At 41.9% G+C, this 13,778-nt stretch overlaps 1 protein-coding gene across 2 annotated transcripts; it reads right to left on the bottom strand.

The window, feature by feature from the left end:
* Window positions 1-8,425: 8,425 nt before the first annotated feature.
* On the bottom strand, window positions 8,426-13,513 carry hrh2a (histamine receptor H2a). 2 transcript variants are annotated; one of them, XR_311458.1, is made up of 4 exons: window positions 12,210-13,513; window positions 9,744-9,915; window positions 9,204-9,388; window positions 8,426-8,661 (listed from the first exon to the last, which is right to left on the bottom strand). XR_311458.1 is itself a non-coding variant. In XM_005723192.1 (3 exons), the coding sequence occupies exons 1-3, from the start codon at window positions 13,228-13,230 to the stop codon at window positions 9,370-9,372; spliced, it is 1,212 nt and encodes a 403-aa protein (XP_005723249.1). In that variant the 5' UTR covers window positions 13,231-13,513; the 3' UTR covers window positions 9,094-9,369. The 2 variants fall into 2 exon arrangements, 1 of the variants encoding a protein (XP_005723249.1); XM_005723192.1 differs by lacking the exon at window positions 8,426-8,661 and having other exon boundaries at window positions 9,094-9,388.
* Window positions 13,514-13,778: the final 265 nt, after the last annotated feature.

Raw genomic sequence — 13,778 nt, forward strand, 5'->3', positions numbered from 1 at the left:
TGTGTGTGTGTGTGTGTGTGTGTGTGTGTGTGTGTGTGTGTGTGTGTGTGTGTGTGTGTAGACCATGTTAGCCTGTCTGATGGTTGAATGCATGGCTGCCTCTTCACGCTGGTTAAAAGTCAGGGAGGGAGAGTCGGAGGGAGGGGGAGGAAAAGAGTGAGAAAGGGAAGTAAGTAACCGCACAGACATGGATTTTAGGGATGGACAAGAGCAAAAAAAACCCAGGATGGATGGGTGGATGGCTAAGACTTAGATGTGAGAGAAAGAGTTAAGGCATTAGTCCGGGGGGCTGATGATAATTGGACACATGGCTTGAGTTTGAACAAGAGGATTCTCAAAGTATACTCTTTTCTTTGTGTGCGCGTGTGTATGTAGCTGTACGTTTGGAAGTTGACCTGTTAGATGTGAGCTGAAGGCTAAGTAAAAGTTTCCCTGCTTTTAAGTCTCTCATCACACTCAATAGCTTTCAAAGGGATCTGCCATTGACAAAATGACTGATGCAATTAATAAGTGAGTGTGTGGGTTTTTTTTTTATCTATAATGACTGATTTATGTGTGCATGTCTGAGAGAGAGCGTGCCAGGGTGGGCTTGTGCTTAAGAGCAGCTGAGTGCTCTTGAACGCCCCTGGTCGTGGCACTAATGTGTTAATTCATTACTGCTTGTAGTCAGCTGCATTGTGTCAGTGCAGTGTTTCCCGTCTCCCTCTGTCTGTGTTCTCTCCACTTCATAAAAGCCGATTATGCTGCATGTCGCCGCTGTTCCACCCGTTCTCTCATGCCTCTTGACCTCCTCACCCCTCCTGTTGCCTGCCCGCGGGGCGCTCATGCAGGGGAGCAGAGGAGGGAGGGACAGAGGACCAGCTGCCACCAGCCATAGAGCTCTGGTACCTGGCAGAGGCAGCTACTCCAGCACCCTGCTTTGCTGGGCCTTCTGGCCCCTCAGGGTGGGGGCTGGGGATGGGGTGGGGGGACACCAGCCTCATGCCACCAGCCCCACCTGTCTTGCCCTAGGCGTAGTGTGACCGATTAGACACACACACTCAGATATATACAGCGTTTCCCTGCTGAATGAGTCTAAAAATTTGAGTTTTGATCCAACGTGAAATGAGAATATTGCAGAGGCCGCAGAAGTTGTGCAGTCCAGGGAATCTTTCATTTGAATTAAAAAAGCAGCACTAGTACGAAATCTTTTATATGCTCTGTGCATGTGTCTGTTTTAGGAAATAGGTCTATATTTAAATACAGATTTCCTCAACACACATGCACATATTGACACTACTGCAGTCCTCTGCACACTCTCACATGCACACACACACACACACACACACACACGGATACACAGAGGCACTTTGCTGTGAGGCGTGAAAGAGCGAGAGCTAAGTGAGGCCACTCCGGAGCACTATTCTCTATATTGATTTCCCATTATCAGACCCCAGTCCCTGTGGAGTCATTAGTACTGGGATCAAACAGACAGACAGAGAAGGAGACTAATACCAGTCACTTACACCAGCACAGGGAGATCACCTTACCTCCCCGAGGGTAGGAAGGCCAGAGAGGAGCATAGGAGGAGAGGAAACGAATGAGAGGGGGGTAGTGGATGCATGAGTGCAATGGGCTAACAGATGGAGATGGCAATGTGTAGAGTGAGAGGAAGAGGAAAGAGGTGGGGTTTCGAAGTGGAACGTTCATGGGCAAATGGTAGACACCTTTGATCACTTTATTTGCCCACTCTGTTTCGTCTGTTGTGGTGGAAAAAGCTTTCGCTCGACTTTTTAGCTATAGACATCTGCAGCAACCCACAAACATTTGCCTTTTGTTTTTTGCTTCGTAGATCTCATTATGTTTTCACAGGTGACTTTTCTCTTTGTCCAACCTTGTAAAAGCTGGCCAATATAGCTCCTCAGCCTCCTCTCTGTCAATAATTTTATAGTAAAGATGCAATGATGAATGGTTTTCATGTAGCCAGCAGCTGTCCCCACACCGGAGAGAGAGACAAAGAGGGAAAGAGAGAGGGGGACAAACAAAGAGAAAGAGTGAAAGAGGAATATGAAATGTGAGATGCTCATTTTGGTCCCTTGCTTCATAATTTCTGTGGATGTATTTATCCTCCATGGATTCAGAGGGAGCAATGAATTCGTCATATGAATCAACACCATCAATCTTATTCACTTCTGCCTGCCAGTGAGCCCTGGAAGTGGTGGTCAGGCTTCAGTCCGCACACTCAGATCGGGCCACACTGACACACACACATGCACGCTCGCACACACACTGCTCAGACGGGGGTGACCCTGGCCTGACCCCCCTGCTGACCCCCAATCTGTTCCCCAACCTCACACCATGAGAGCCCGGAGCACACTGGGATAGGGACACGCACGCTCAAAGACACACACGCACTGGCACATTGTGCAGCGTGTGATCTGATGGATATTTCCTCAGACAGTACCATGTGTGTGGGCAGAGTGCGTGCGGACACCATGCGTACGTGTGTATCTAAGTGTGCATGGTGCCATAGCCTCTGCCCCCTCCCACTGGTGTTAATTGATTCTTGGTGCGCTGTGCTGATTGGTGTGAGGACCCCTAGAGGCGGGCTCAGTTCACCCCCCAACACACAAACACCATGCCCCCACCCCATTTTATGTAGCACCTGACTCACACACATGCACAGTACACACCACACAGACATACAGTATCTCTATGTAATGTATGTCCACAAACTGTTAAGAGCGCATGTGTTGACTGTACCGGTGAGAAAATACACATGCACATGCTCACACTTGTGTCTTTCAGGGGGTTTTCACACCCCGGTAAAGAGGAAGCTGGCTAGCTGACATGAGCAGATTGTGGATCATATGAGACAATCCGCATAGAAAAAATCAGTCTTAGAGGTGATTCGTGAACAATATAGGTGGGCGTAGGTGTGTGTGCATGTGTGTGTGTGAGAGAGAGAGAGAGCCAAAAGAGACAGTAAGAGAGATGAATCTCCGGTTATTAATTTCCAGCCGCGGCCCCTGGGTGAGATGTTAATATAGGGCTGATTGTGACTAATTTCTTATTAATTGCCATCAGCGATTACACAGTGGCCAGTAATGTGGCTAATTTGTTGAAATGAATTTGGTTTTTGGAGGCATTTTAATTGCTGCAGGTGGGCAGCGTCCTCTGCACACTGTCACTTTTGTTTTTCAGCAGGAAACTTTTGACGTCGCGCCGCTGCTGTGTGTGACTAGTAACAGCAATAATGTGTGAATTATGTCGCATTATCCTAACAGCACAGAATGTGTACATGTCTGTGTATGTGTAATCTTCGCATGCGTTTCTCCCTCTTTGTCTGAGGACATGCACGGAAACAAATCTTTGCAGCATCAGTGTAAATGTCCTTGATATCTTATTCATCAGCCTTATGCATCCTCCTCCTTCCATATATCTTCGCACGTTCACGATCATTACAGCAGGGATGGAGAAACATTTAAGTTGTTGCCTTTGTTTGTTGAATGTTTATAGCTTCCGTTTGCACAGTCTCAACGACCACTGAGGAACCAGTAGATACAAAATCCAAATCCTCCTATAAAAGAGGAGATGCCCTCTGGGCAGCCATAGCTCATAGTTGGCCTGATTTAGTGGCAGCCAGGAATCTGGGCTTGAATAAAGACAGAGAGAGCGAGGGCAGAGTGGGAGAGAGAGAGGAAAAGATAGCTCCCTGTGTGATAAATAGCCCAGGCTCCCTCTATTGCATTAGCCGTCCGGGCCGATAGATTGCGAGCCCAATAGACCCAGACGTATGCGATTGGTTTCTCATATAAAAGTTGCATATTAAATTCCTTCACAGGACTGTGCCCCCCAAGCATGAAGGAGGGAAGGAAGAAATGGGAGTTAAAAAGCAGAAAGTGAAGAAAGCAATGGAAGAGCAAGAAAAAGGCTTTTTATGAGAGATGAAACGAAGGCAGAGTTGGGGAAGCCTGAGAAGAAGCGGGAAAGATAATGGCAGGAGAAAAGTAGCTTGATGGTAGAAAAGACAAATGGTGATGTCATGTATTTAATAAGTCCGTGGATATTGGGCGATGAGTGCGACCGTACGTCCATTTAATCAGTATTGCTTCCCAATGAAGATTTCTCTCCTGTTTGTGCACGCCCGCCCTTCTTCTGTTCTCAGCCGTTCTCCACACACTAACGACCTCTCTAATTGTTTCCAAGCTCATTAAGATGCTGATGTTTTAATAGTAATTAATCCGTCATTTGCCTACATGCAAACGCGGGCCACTGAGGTTTGTTCATCGCTCTTTCAATACACTGATAATGCAGTAGCCTAGTCAAAGGAGACAACATCCTGCTAATTTAGCTCATCACTGTTAATTGGTTGTTAAGTGCCTTTAATTACCAAGCAGGCTTTGGGATTTAGGTCTGCAGAATGAGAGGGATCCCCGTGATTGTCCCTGTTCGTCTAATGAATCTTGAGTGAACTTTGAAAAGTGGAATAAATGACCAGAGAGTGAAAAGAGACTCGCACTGACCCCGTTCTCTTTTCCATCTGAGCTCCCTCCTCATTTCCTTTCTTCTTTTCCTTCCTTTTCTCTGTCCTCCTGTCCCTTCCTCCATCTCTCTCTCACTCCCTATCTCTTTCTCCAGATATTATTAACTCATTAAGTTTTTTTCATTATTTTTAATAAAAGATGAGTTATGGCTTTAGCCTCACTGTGGCAGCATCCCCCATACTCTCGCCCTCCCTCCCTCTTCTCTCTCTCTCTCTCCCTCTCTTCCCCTTCAACCATTTACTCCCTCCCTTCCTTTTCCTCATCCTCCCATTTTCTCCTTCCTTCTCAGCCATATTGCGCCTGCTCTGATACATTTGACCCCTGAACTGCAGTCTCTGACCTCGGTGTTACCGGTTGCAACCTTCTGTCCGTCTTCTTTCCTTTCGCCACACTCACTCACGTCTATCAATCATCTCTCTTTCTCATAGCGCTGAGCAGTCTTAAGATGGCATTCATAAGATTTATGATTCATGATTCTCTCTCTTCTCCTCTGTCTGTGTGTGTGTATGTGTGTTTGCAAGATAGGAGAACAGAGAGAAAGAAAAGGGGAGTGCGAGAAAGACAGACTGAGGGAGAGGGAGAAGGAAAGGGGCTTGTCGATGACAGACTTGAATAATGACAATATCTATGATTGATAGCTTATATAGGGCTAGTTGAGTGTGTGTACTGTATTTTTGTCTGTGTGTGCGTGTGTATTAGAGTGACAGAAAGAGAGTTTATGTGTTCCGTTTTCACCACATTAATCTAATGTTAAAGGAGCCATGATGAATGGTTTTCATGTGGTTTGAGCTGTCAGTGGTCACAGCGATGGAGAAGAGCAGCAAGTGACCAGAATTACCAAGGGACACATGATTTTTATGTAGGAATAGAGGGACTCTAGAGGGAGAAGAAAAAAACAGAATCAATTTTCTCTCTGATATTAACCAACTTTAGTGTTTTGAACTGTGGAAGCCCTACGTAATTCCTTTTCTTTCTCACAATGTAAAGTTTCTTTCTCAATTTAAAATTCCTTCTTCTTTATTTAGTTTTGTATTCATTTATTTTGCAGAGCCACGCTGATAATATACATCTGATAGTAATGTGTGTTTAAAGCTGCAAACTGTCAGGTAAAAGATGGCCACAGGTATGGTCACATCTGCTCTGCTTAACAAGCCTCTCTAACCTGCAGCTCTAAAAAAAAACAAATATTATGCAACAAATACAGTTGTGGTGGAATGAAAGCACAACCTCTTTCTATTCTAAGGTATTACGTATTAGAAAATCATAAACAAATTCTGTTCTTTTAGATAATAACAGATTCAGATGAACAACAACACATGACATATTACTGTCATTAGTTATTTTGCAAAAACTAAGCCAAAATGCAACAGCAATCTCTGAAAAACTAATTACACTGTGATTCAATAGTGTTTGCTGTCAGAGAGGTGACCTCACATTTGACTACTTTGATATACAAAGGATTTCATGGTTGACTCGGTGACTGCAAGGTGTTCAGGTCCTGTGGCTGCCAAACATGTCCAAACCACTACCCCTTCACCGCTGTGCTTGACAGTTAGTACGAGGTGTTTGTGCTGAAGGGATGTTTGGTTTTGACCAAATGTGGCATTGTAATTATGGCCAAACATCCTCACCTTGGCTTCATGTGTCAGAAGGAAATTGTTCCTGAAGTGTTGTGGTTTGCTCAGATGCAGCTATGCCAACTTCTACTTTTAGAGAAAATGAGCTTTCTCTTGGCAACTCTTCTAAAAAAAAAAAAAAAAAAACAACTATATTTTTCTAATGATACTGTTATGAAATTTAACATTTAATATGCCAACTGTGTAGAGTCTGAAATGTAGTTCTTGTGTTTTTTGCATTTTCTCTGAGCATTGCACGGTCTGACAGGGGGGTGAATTTGCTGGGACGTCCACGCCTGGGAAGACTGAAGACAGCTGTTTTGAATGATTTTTCACTAGTGAATATCTTCTCTCATTCTACAGTTATGGACTTTACATTTTTGGGAGATTTCTATATAATCCTTTCCAGATTGATAACCAGCATTGTGTTAACACACACCTGAATGCTCGAGAAGCAGCAAACTGTTAACATGTCTGCTTTTATACAGGGTCTCACTTAATCAAATCCTTTTGAGTATCAGCACCTGGTTGCTGGTTAACCTCCGAATTCCAGTAGAAGCAGTAAAAGTGAACTTCTGCTTCTGCATTTTGGTGTAGGTTTTCTTAAATACATAATTACACCATGTAATTTGTCATGTGTTGTTCATCTGAAGCAACATTAACTTAAAAAAAATGTTTGTCCTGATATGTAAAGGCTTATAATTACCTCCTTCTTTTTTTTTTAACATAACTGTAAATATGGAAGTATGTGACCGGTTAAACTTGGATCTCAAGTTTTTTGAGAAAAGTTTTTTCTGTGGGTTAGTTGTTTACTGCATATGAGAAGATGCACAATGTTAGCCTGACAGCTTGAGGTAAAGCACTTAATTGCTCTCAGGTCAGGTGTTTAGCCTGAGCTAAATATGTCATGTTCTGTACCAGTATCACTTTTTATTGAGACATTGTCCGCGCAGCTGCCAGCTGATCAATGATATCCCATCAATTTTATATAAGAACATATCAACACGTAGTAATTTGCACTTTTACTCGACTGACTCCAAATGTCATCTTGCTGTCAGAACTCCCCTCTCAAACGATTTTAAGTTGTTCTTAAAATTTCGTTGGAGAGAGCGTTTCCTGAAAAACATCCAAGTCTAGTATTTCCAAGCTTGCATTTGCTATAAATTCCTTAAGTTATGTTTGGCATAAATGTCTGTAGCTGAACAAAGGCTCTTTTTGATCTTCATATTTTACATAGTCACGCGTGAAAGCAATGCCTTGCTAGAAGACATGAAGAATGAAATACGTATGAGATCTGTTCAGCATTGAGTAAGACAGACTTGAAACAATCAAAACTAATCCGTTATTTCTCTAGAGTTGAATTGAAGAAATGACTCTCCTAGCTATAAACCAAATAAGTGTTTCCATGTGGCGAACTGGATTGTAAAATCAGTTGTTTCCAGCTACAACCTAACATGCATGTATATATATTAGTATACACTTCTGAGTCATTCCTCAAAGGAAATAGCTTGAAGAATGGAGAAGGTTAAGTGTTAATGTGGCAACAGTTTGAAGCGATGTTTGCTGACAGCTGTGATGAATTGTTTCCAATGTGCTTGTGTTCCTTACCATACACACACGTTTTCTGCATCATCCCACAAGATAAGATCTGTTCATGCTTAACGGCCTGTATTGTCTCCAAAAACGGTGGTATGTATCATATTTTTTATTTGAGCTGCTCTTTATTGGTATGTTTGCTTTTTGAGGAACAGTGCATGCCATTTATTCAGTCCATAGTTACATTTACAGTATGATTCGATGCTTACACTTACCAGCTCTGTACCACAAAATGATAAACGGTAAAACAATATATGGAGGGGGCTCCATTCTTTAAAATCTACACATAACATTATTTCACATGCTACACATTGAAAGGTCACATATTTATCAACACATAAATAAGTGTAACGAGAGTCTATTTGTCACCTTCTCCCTTCCGTTATCTCATTTTATTGAACATTTTTAATTTAACACCAATTCTTCTTTTTTTTCCCATTCTGAAGACGTGGTATTTTGTATTCCCACTGGAGTGCACTCTTGTGTCAGGATATAAAATATCCAGTCCTTCATGAAATTGATGAACAACAAGTTAATTGGCTGGTCTTCACTGGGTCCTGCTGTGCTTCATTACTATCCACAGTTAGTCTGCTTAAGAGCATTTTAGGGCCATATGTTGCCCTGAGTGACAGTTGGCTGCAGTCAACTAATTGTGTTAAACAAGTTCAGTTTTAGTTCCGTCCAAGTAGAAGCAGCCTCATTTGTTTGGTCCTGGGTGGACTGAGCTGGCTGTGCATGTGCAGTTGATTCTTACCGATTGAGGCGTAGAGTTGCAGAGATCCTTATCTTTGTATTCATAAAGACACAAATGAAAAGGAGCAAAGGTTTGCTCGTCTATTCACTCACCGTTGGTAATGTATACATACATACGGGGCTACACATAAAAGTTTCAGGAGGTAGGACGGGTCCTGTGGAGGAAATAGCTGTATGCACAAAAAGAATACTGCAGTATTAATGTACAGATCAGACAGCTGACCCAAAAACACAACAATAAAATGATGTAATAAACTAAAAGAGAACTTGTAGTATCTGGTTAAAGTAATTACTGGATGGCAAACATGTTCGAATAATTATGTGCTTTAATGTAGATTTGATGGACTGTGTGTCTGCGCACACTCGTATGTGTGCTTGTTGCTACAGAGCTCTGTGCTCTTGTCGGCAATATGGGCGCAGATTTTGTCCTTTGTTGTTGTAACTGAGTCAGACTTTGAGCTCATGCACATAAAATGAACAATTAAGTCAATGATAGTCACAAAATGCATAGAAAGAAATGATAACAGGATGTGAAACTGGATAATGTAACTCCTTTATTCTGGAAGCAAATTTCTCAGCCTAATAAGCATATGGCAATATGGCCCGATATGCTGCGGATGACACAGCTAAGATGTGTGTATTACAGCTCGTTTGTTCTCAGCTGGACTGGTTTGTGGGGGCTATAGGGATGTCAGAATGTATTTCTACTTACATAATGTACTATGGATGTTTCTACTGTGATACTGGATGCTTCCAAATAGAAGGGGTTGTACATCTTTGTCTATCTTTTGTCTGTTTGTTGCCCTTTTGTCATCGACCTGATGGATTCCTGTTCTGGGTTGTTTTGTAAGCACACCATCCACCTCACAAGCACAAGCTCAGCACAACCTGGGTTCACTGAAAAGAATGAAGAAAGACATATATGTGCATTTGTGTGAGTGAGAAGATTTTATTTTTCAGAGTATGACAGAAAGACATTATATGATTTAGTGCAATGACATACTGAAAGCAGGGTATCATATAGAGCTTTTTTCATAGCATCACATTCATCTGAATGTTGGTGCTGCAGCATTGTCACTCCAGTCTGGATGCAAAGCATGATTTTTTTTTTTTAAGTACTCAATTTATATATGATGAGGTTTGAGTCATGACTGTGCAGGCAATAACACCAGTGCTGACACAAACTCATCTGCAGCATTCTGTATTCATGTTTATGAAGCATAATGTAACAATAGCCTGAATAATAATTTACCTTCCATCACCACTGACATCTGTGGTAGCAGTGCCATTTGCAAATTGGATAGATGTTGTGGCTGTCCTGCTGTTCATTTCTTGAAGCATGACGTTTTGATGTGTTAGACCTGCTCTGCAGGTGGCAGGGGTGTGGCCGCACAGCAGCGTTACCTCTGTAAGCTGGTCTCTGGCTGAAGAAATTCAAGGTAAGATGGAATTGGGGATGAGGATATACTGTAAAATGTATTGACACTATAATGTTTGCTGTCTTATACAAAACAGTCAGAAACCAAAAAATGGACTGGTACGTATGTGTATGGTGCATTTGTAGTCTTACTGACTTTAGGCTACAAGCCACATTTAACCATATATTCATACAAGGTTTTATTCTGTTGCTTTAAACACATTATCTACCTCACATCCGTGGCCATTTTTTATTTATTCTTTCTGTCATGGCCAAATTAGAAAAACAAATTAAACTAAAATGCATGTATTTGAACTGTGGTTAAGTTGAAATACCTGAAGGAAACACACTCAGGTAAAGGGAAGATGCAAAGTCCACACAGAAACCAGACACCAGAAACCTTCTTGCTGTAAGTGCTAACCTTTTCACCACCATGCCAGCTAACTCAGCTTTATTGATTTTGTACTCTCCAAGAAACTGATTTTTTTTATTCCTTACTTAAACCTGGCAGTGTGACTCAAATATTTGTCCCTCGTCAGAGTTTGCCCGGGTGATTACACCCTCATTAGCCAACAGCGAATGAGGAGGAGGTCTCGCTGCAGTCTGGAAATGGTTCTAATGTTGTTCAGCAAATGTTGGATATTTTTTGAAGCAGCTGATTAAAGTCATGAAGAAGGGTCCTTTTTATTGTGCTGTGGTGTACCATGCTCCATGAAGTTTTCCAGATTGATTACAACTGGGGATTTTAACATACAAATTAATGACAACTCTGACGTCTTTGCCAGAGCTTTTATCAGCATCACGAGTTACCAGCATGCTTATGGCCCCACGCATACCAGAGGACACAGACTGGAGCTTGTTTGTACTTTGAGTTTAAATGTTGTTTGGATTTGTTTTAGGAACATTTTTATTTCTGATCATCACTGTATTCTTTTTAAAAAGTATTTGTGCCTTTCTCCCCACTCAGGTCTCAAATTTCAAATTGTTTTTCTGCTGATATTTTTTTATGCTTTCAATTTATTCTTATCCCCTAATAACAATGTTAATCCTTTAATATATGTTATATTAGTCATTGTCTTATCAGTTTAGATAAAGTATGTCCTGTTAAAAATGAGGACGTACTCTTCTCCTTGGATAATTTATTTATGGTTTAAGGTGTTCTCGTCAAAAAGTTGAACTTGTTTACCCATTCATTGCTTTCATTTAAATAATCTTTTAGTTTGTTTTAAAACTTCAGAAGAAATACAATGGCTGCTTGCTTTTCAAACCTAGTTTCAAAGACCAAAGGTAGTCCTAGGGTTTTATTTGACATTGTGATATTGTTACTCCTGCTCCACCTGCTGTCACAAATATTTCAAAAATCAATTATGAAAATGTTCATACTTTCTCTGCAGGAAAAAAAAACAAAAAACAGAAATGTGAGAAATAATAATAATTCAGCATCTTCACTGTCTGTTCCTGCCCCAGCTGAGCCTGTTATTTTAGGAAGATTTTTACCTATTTCTTTTCTTTATCTGTTGAAATTAATTGAGTTATTGACATCATCCTCCTGTTCTCTTGATATTTTATCTGCAACTCAAAAATGCTTCATTTACTAGTATTGGTTCCTATGTGCCTACCGTAATCGAACTTCAGTGATGGCCGATCAAGTCCCTGCTTATTTAGTCACATATTTTAAAATATATATATATATTTTTAAAGCTTAATCTTTCTCTTCTTAGCGCTTTTAAGACTAATCTCAAAATTGTTGTTCTTTGCTCACCCACTGAGCCTAACCTCTTCCTTTGATACTGCTGAACCTCACATTATGCTCTATAGACTGGGATACTGGGTGGGTGTATCAGGTTCTACTTTGTAGTGGTTCTTTTCATATCTGTTTGGATGATCCTTTGGTCTTCTTCCAGTTCTCTATCCATGGTGTGCCACAAGGTTTGATTTTAGGGGCCTTTACCATTTCTGTTATATCAGCTCCCTCTTCAGAACATGGTGATGCATGCATTTTTAAGGATATTTCTTACCACTGCTGCACAGATGTCATTAAGCTGTATATTCTTTTTAAGCCCCATATGTTTCTACATTACAGATCTTGTACAGGTGTTGGATGGCTGACGGCCAACTTTTTCTCTAACATAATGAGGAGAAAATAGAAATCTTTGTTTGTGCCCCTGATAAATTTATGCACGGGCTAATAGAAACACTAGATTCACTTTCCACTTTTACAAGTGCTTTTAGTATCTTGTAGTAGTTTGTGATATTAATCTGGAAAACAGCTATAAAAGTACAAATGTTACTTTTACTTACTTTGAACAGCTTTACCTGCTGATACAGAAGGGGATATCTGCTGGCTCCTCCACCTGCTGTACATAGGGCATTGGCATCTCAGTAGATGGGTATAGGCTGACCTGAAGTCCCTGTTGAGGGCTCCGTAGAGGATTGGATTTAGGGCTGAGTTGGCATAGCCTAGCCACAGCACAATGGAATATTCTGGCACTGTGCCAGGGTCTGGATGCTCCTGTAAGCCCAGCACTGTGAATAGGATGAAATAAGGTAACCAGCACACCACAAAAGCCCCAATCACTGCTGCCAGTGTCACTGTGGCTTTGTGCTCCCGCAGTGCCACAACTGTAATGCTGGAAATCACAGTGGTGGTAGTGGAAGAATTGCTCCTGCAGTTGTAGCTGGTGATGCAAGTGGGCCGTTCACTGACAATGCGCTTGGCCTGTGCACGTGCAATGCGAAGTATTCTGAGGTAGGTCCAGCACATAGCCACCAGAGGCAGGTAGAAGGTGAGGAGAGAGTCAGTAAGCACATACGGTCTGTTCAGTTCAAAACGACATTTCCCCTCCGAAGCCCAAGGCCCGTGGTTCTGCACTGTCCCGTTAACGGTGTTCCATCCCATTTGGATGGGCAAGAAAGACACGGCCAGAGACACAGTCCAGACACTCGCCATGGCTACAGCAACTCTCCACGGTAACACCAGTGATGCATATCTCAGAGGCATGGTCACTGCCAGGTAGCGATCGACACTGATTGCCAGGAGGGTGAGGATGGAGGCAGTGCACAACATAACATCCATGGAGATATAGAAGTTGCAGAAGACTGCGCCAAGTGGCCACTCTTCATTTAGCTGTAGGAGAGCAGAGAAAGGGAGGACTAAGAGGCCGAGCAGCAGGTCTGTCACAGCCAGCGACAAAATGAAACAGTTAGTGAGGCAGCGGAGACGTCGAGAGGCACAGACAGCCAGGCACACAAGTACATTACCAGCGACAGTCAGGAGGATGAGAAGGATCAAGATGAAGGCCAGCATTACTTTGGACAACATTATTGCTGTTACTTCACTGGAGTCAATCAGACGACATCATGACCGCTGCTTTATGTGAACCATTGTCCTGTTTTTGTGTCAGATTTTAATCAGATGAAGGATGGTTGCTTCAAGGACTCTCATTGATTAAGTGCCACTTAAAATCTTGGCCACCCACTTTTATCTCCAGCTCTCCCTGTATTTCCAATGTAGGTAGTAACTGATTGTTTCCTGTTGTTGAAAAACCTAAAAAGTATCATATGGACTGATAAGAACAGATTTTCCATACATACTAATGACAGTAAAAAAAAATAAAAAATCCGACTGGCTGTTGGTTGGTTGTTGAACGGCTTTATGTCTGCAAGGCTGATTAACAGTGGTTCATGGTTCATCTTTCTGTCTTCAGCACCATTTCATATGGATATAGTGACACCTAGTGGGAAAAGACAAAAAGTACAATTAATAAGCCATTATGCCGTACAGTCACAGACACACTTCTACACTCACACGTCAAAAAGATGCGGCTTTCTTATAAATTGGTTGTAACTGTAATTTATGTTATGTAACTG

This window comes from Pundamilia nyererei, unplaced genomic scaffold (genome assembly GCF_000239375.1).
Source record: "Pundamilia nyererei isolate P.nyererei 1_Seehausen unplaced genomic scaffold, PunNye1.0 scaffold00008, whole genome shotgun sequence".
Lineage (NCBI taxonomy): Eukaryota > Metazoa > Chordata > Actinopteri > Cichliformes > Cichlidae > Pundamilia > Pundamilia nyererei.

Bases quoted from the DNA above. Each gene is read 5' to 3' on its own strand.
- hrh2a (XM_005723192.1), bottom strand. From the start codon at position 13,230: ATGTTGTCCAAAGTAATGCTGGCCTTCATCTTGATCCTTCTCATCCTC. The intron at 9,916-12,209 runs GTAAGTAAAAGT...GAATTTCTTCAG, and splicing joins AGCAGGTAAAGCTGTTCAAA to CCAGAGACCAGCTTACAGAG.